General features: G+C 43.3%; 1 protein-coding gene across 1 annotated transcript in view; it reads right to left on the reverse strand.

Moving 5' to 3' along the window:
• The window catches only part of NIPAL2 (NIPA like domain containing 2), a 113,744-nt gene that overhangs the window by 20,615 nt on the left and 90,629 nt on the right, over nucleotides 1-2,500 (reverse strand). Inside the window, 1 exon segment of the mRNA XM_068238394.1 lies at nucleotides 644-732. Coding sequence (XP_068094495.1) covers nucleotides 644-732 — 89 coding nt within the window.

Here is a 2,500-nt window from a genome sequence, read left to right on the forward strand (position 1 = left end):
AAATCCTTAATCAGGTTTAGATACAGAAATGTCGGGCTCTGCAGGGCTAGATTATGTTCTTGCACAGGGAGGTTTGCGATCAACTCTTCAGTGTATAGTTTAATAATCACCTTGCTGAAAGACTCTTATTCAGATGGTGATAACAGGATAAAGATTCCAGCAATGTGTGTTTATTATCTTTGCTTCTCTGATTAATAAAGATCCTAATAATGCCTTTGTAAACATCATCTCTCCCTCTCAGCACTGCACCACATAGCAGCCTACAAAGTAGATGCAGCCTGGAGTGAAAAGTCACAAGCAAGCCAGTCAGGAATAGTGAATACACATCTCCCTGCTAGTTACATTACAACACATCTAGCTACCTGTTACCTCCTCAGATCAGCCTCCTTCTCATGTCTCCTGCATGCTATAACATCGTAAAGTATATTTGTGAGCTGTGTGAGGAATGAAGGATGATTTTTAAGCAGGGAGAGAGCTAGAGAGAACTGGGTGAATGAATAAGGTGCCCCTAGCACTAGTGGTAATGTGTACCCTAATATAGAGTATTAGAATAAAAAATGGTTTTAATTGATAGTGTTCCTTTAACCTTAAAAAAAAATTTTGTAATGATATCGGCGATGAGCAGAACGTCTTTCCATCATACCTGCTAGAATGGCGCTAGTCGTGAAGAACACGTAGTTAATCGGCACCACTTCGGTTGCATTGTACAGCTGCATTGCTTGATTTAAGAATCTAGCAAAAGAAAAATAAAACAGACAAGTCTAACAAGTGAAAAAACCACCAGAGACGGCTTAATAGTAAAAGTCGCTGTGAGATTTTACAGCTTCATAAATATTTACTGAGAACCGCGATCAGCGGGACTCGAAATTACTGCACCAAGTACTGTGGAACGCTAACGAAATACATGACGGCGAGTGCAGTACAGGGAAACAAAGGGAAAAATAAGCCACGCTTCAAAATGAATCAATGAGCAATGTGCGCCCAGGGCATGAAAAATGCTCTCAATTAACTTATTTTCTCTGCTCATTGTGAGCGGTTTAAAGTTCCCAGGCTGAAGCACAGAACGGGAAGACAAATGTATTCTGTGTGCAGGATTAGAGTTTACCAGAACAGCAGGAAAGATATTATTATTGCTGTACATTTACATACTGCTGACATGCTGTACACATGCTGCACAGAGAGCCACTCCCCTGAGGAGCTCACAGTACAATGTCCACACCAGCCTAGGACCATTTGGGGAGGAAAAAGTCAATATAAAAAAAAGTAAATTAAAGCGGACCTGAACTCAGAACTTCCTCTCTGCTCTAAAAGGTAAGCAACAGCATAATAACCTTTAAAAAAACATGTACTTACTGTACCTTACTGAACTCCTGCAATAATATGACAGCAGAGCTCCGTGAGGCGGTAAGGAGCCGATGTCATTGGCTTCTGACCCTGTGATCACTATGAGCCAATCTCAGAGTTCACAGGCTCACAGAGCTCTGCCGTCATACTGACAGCAGAGCGAGTGGGCTGCAGCGATGGGAGAGTGGCGCGAATTACGGGAGTAAAGTAATTGGCACAGTAATTGAAATCTACGCCCTGGCAGGGATAAAAGGTCCCAAACATGGTGTAGGTTTCACTTACCGTGGTTCGGTAGCAGTTAAAGCATATCCGTGCTGGGGGAGAGGGGGTCCTCTTCCCTCTCCTAGTAGTCTATGAGATTCCCTTGCTGTGGTTTTGCACCGGGGCTGTGGTCGCAGTTTAAGTCTTTGTGAACTGCACTAGTACAGAATACGTGACAGAGAGGTGCGCAGACACTCTCACAAAGTAGATCGCTACCACAGCTGTGGTAGGGGATCTTTCAGAGGGGACAGCCAGGGACTATAGCAAGGGACCAGATAGACTGCTAGGGGCTGGGAAAAAAAAAACAAGCCCCAGGTAAGAAAATCTAATCTACCCCCCAGCACAGATATCCTTAAAAAGGACCAATATCGCGAAAAAAGTAGGCAGTTAAAATGTGACAGGACTGACAAGTTTTGGGCCAGTCCGTCTCCTCTTGGGGGATTCTCAGGGTTGTCTTTGTTTTCAACAGCATCTCCTGAACAGCAGTTGCAAAGTCTAACTGACAAAATAGTGTGCAAGTCAGTAGGGAGGCTGGCTCGTATCTTACTATGTTGGCAGTTAAACTGCTGTTCAGGAAATGCTGTTGAAAACAAAGAAAACCCTGAGAATTCCCCATGAGGAGATGGACTGGCCCAAAACCTGCCGGTTCTGTCAGATTTTAACTGCCCACTTTTTTGGCGATAGTGGTCCTTTAAGCTGTCATTTGTGTTTTGGATTTTCAAACTATATCTGAAAGATGAATCGTTCACTTCTAGCAATCTGGCTACTCCCCACAGCCGTGTGCACAGAGCCCTTCACAGCGTTGTTATATAACAGGCAAGCATTCACACTGATCTTATTAATAAAAGATTCAGGATGTTAATTACAATCAGACAATGACGTTTATGTAGAGATG

This window comes from Hyperolius riggenbachi, chromosome 5 (assembly GCF_040937935.1).
Source record: "Hyperolius riggenbachi isolate aHypRig1 chromosome 5, aHypRig1.pri, whole genome shotgun sequence".
Lineage (NCBI taxonomy): Eukaryota > Metazoa > Chordata > Amphibia > Anura > Hyperoliidae > Hyperolius > Hyperolius riggenbachi.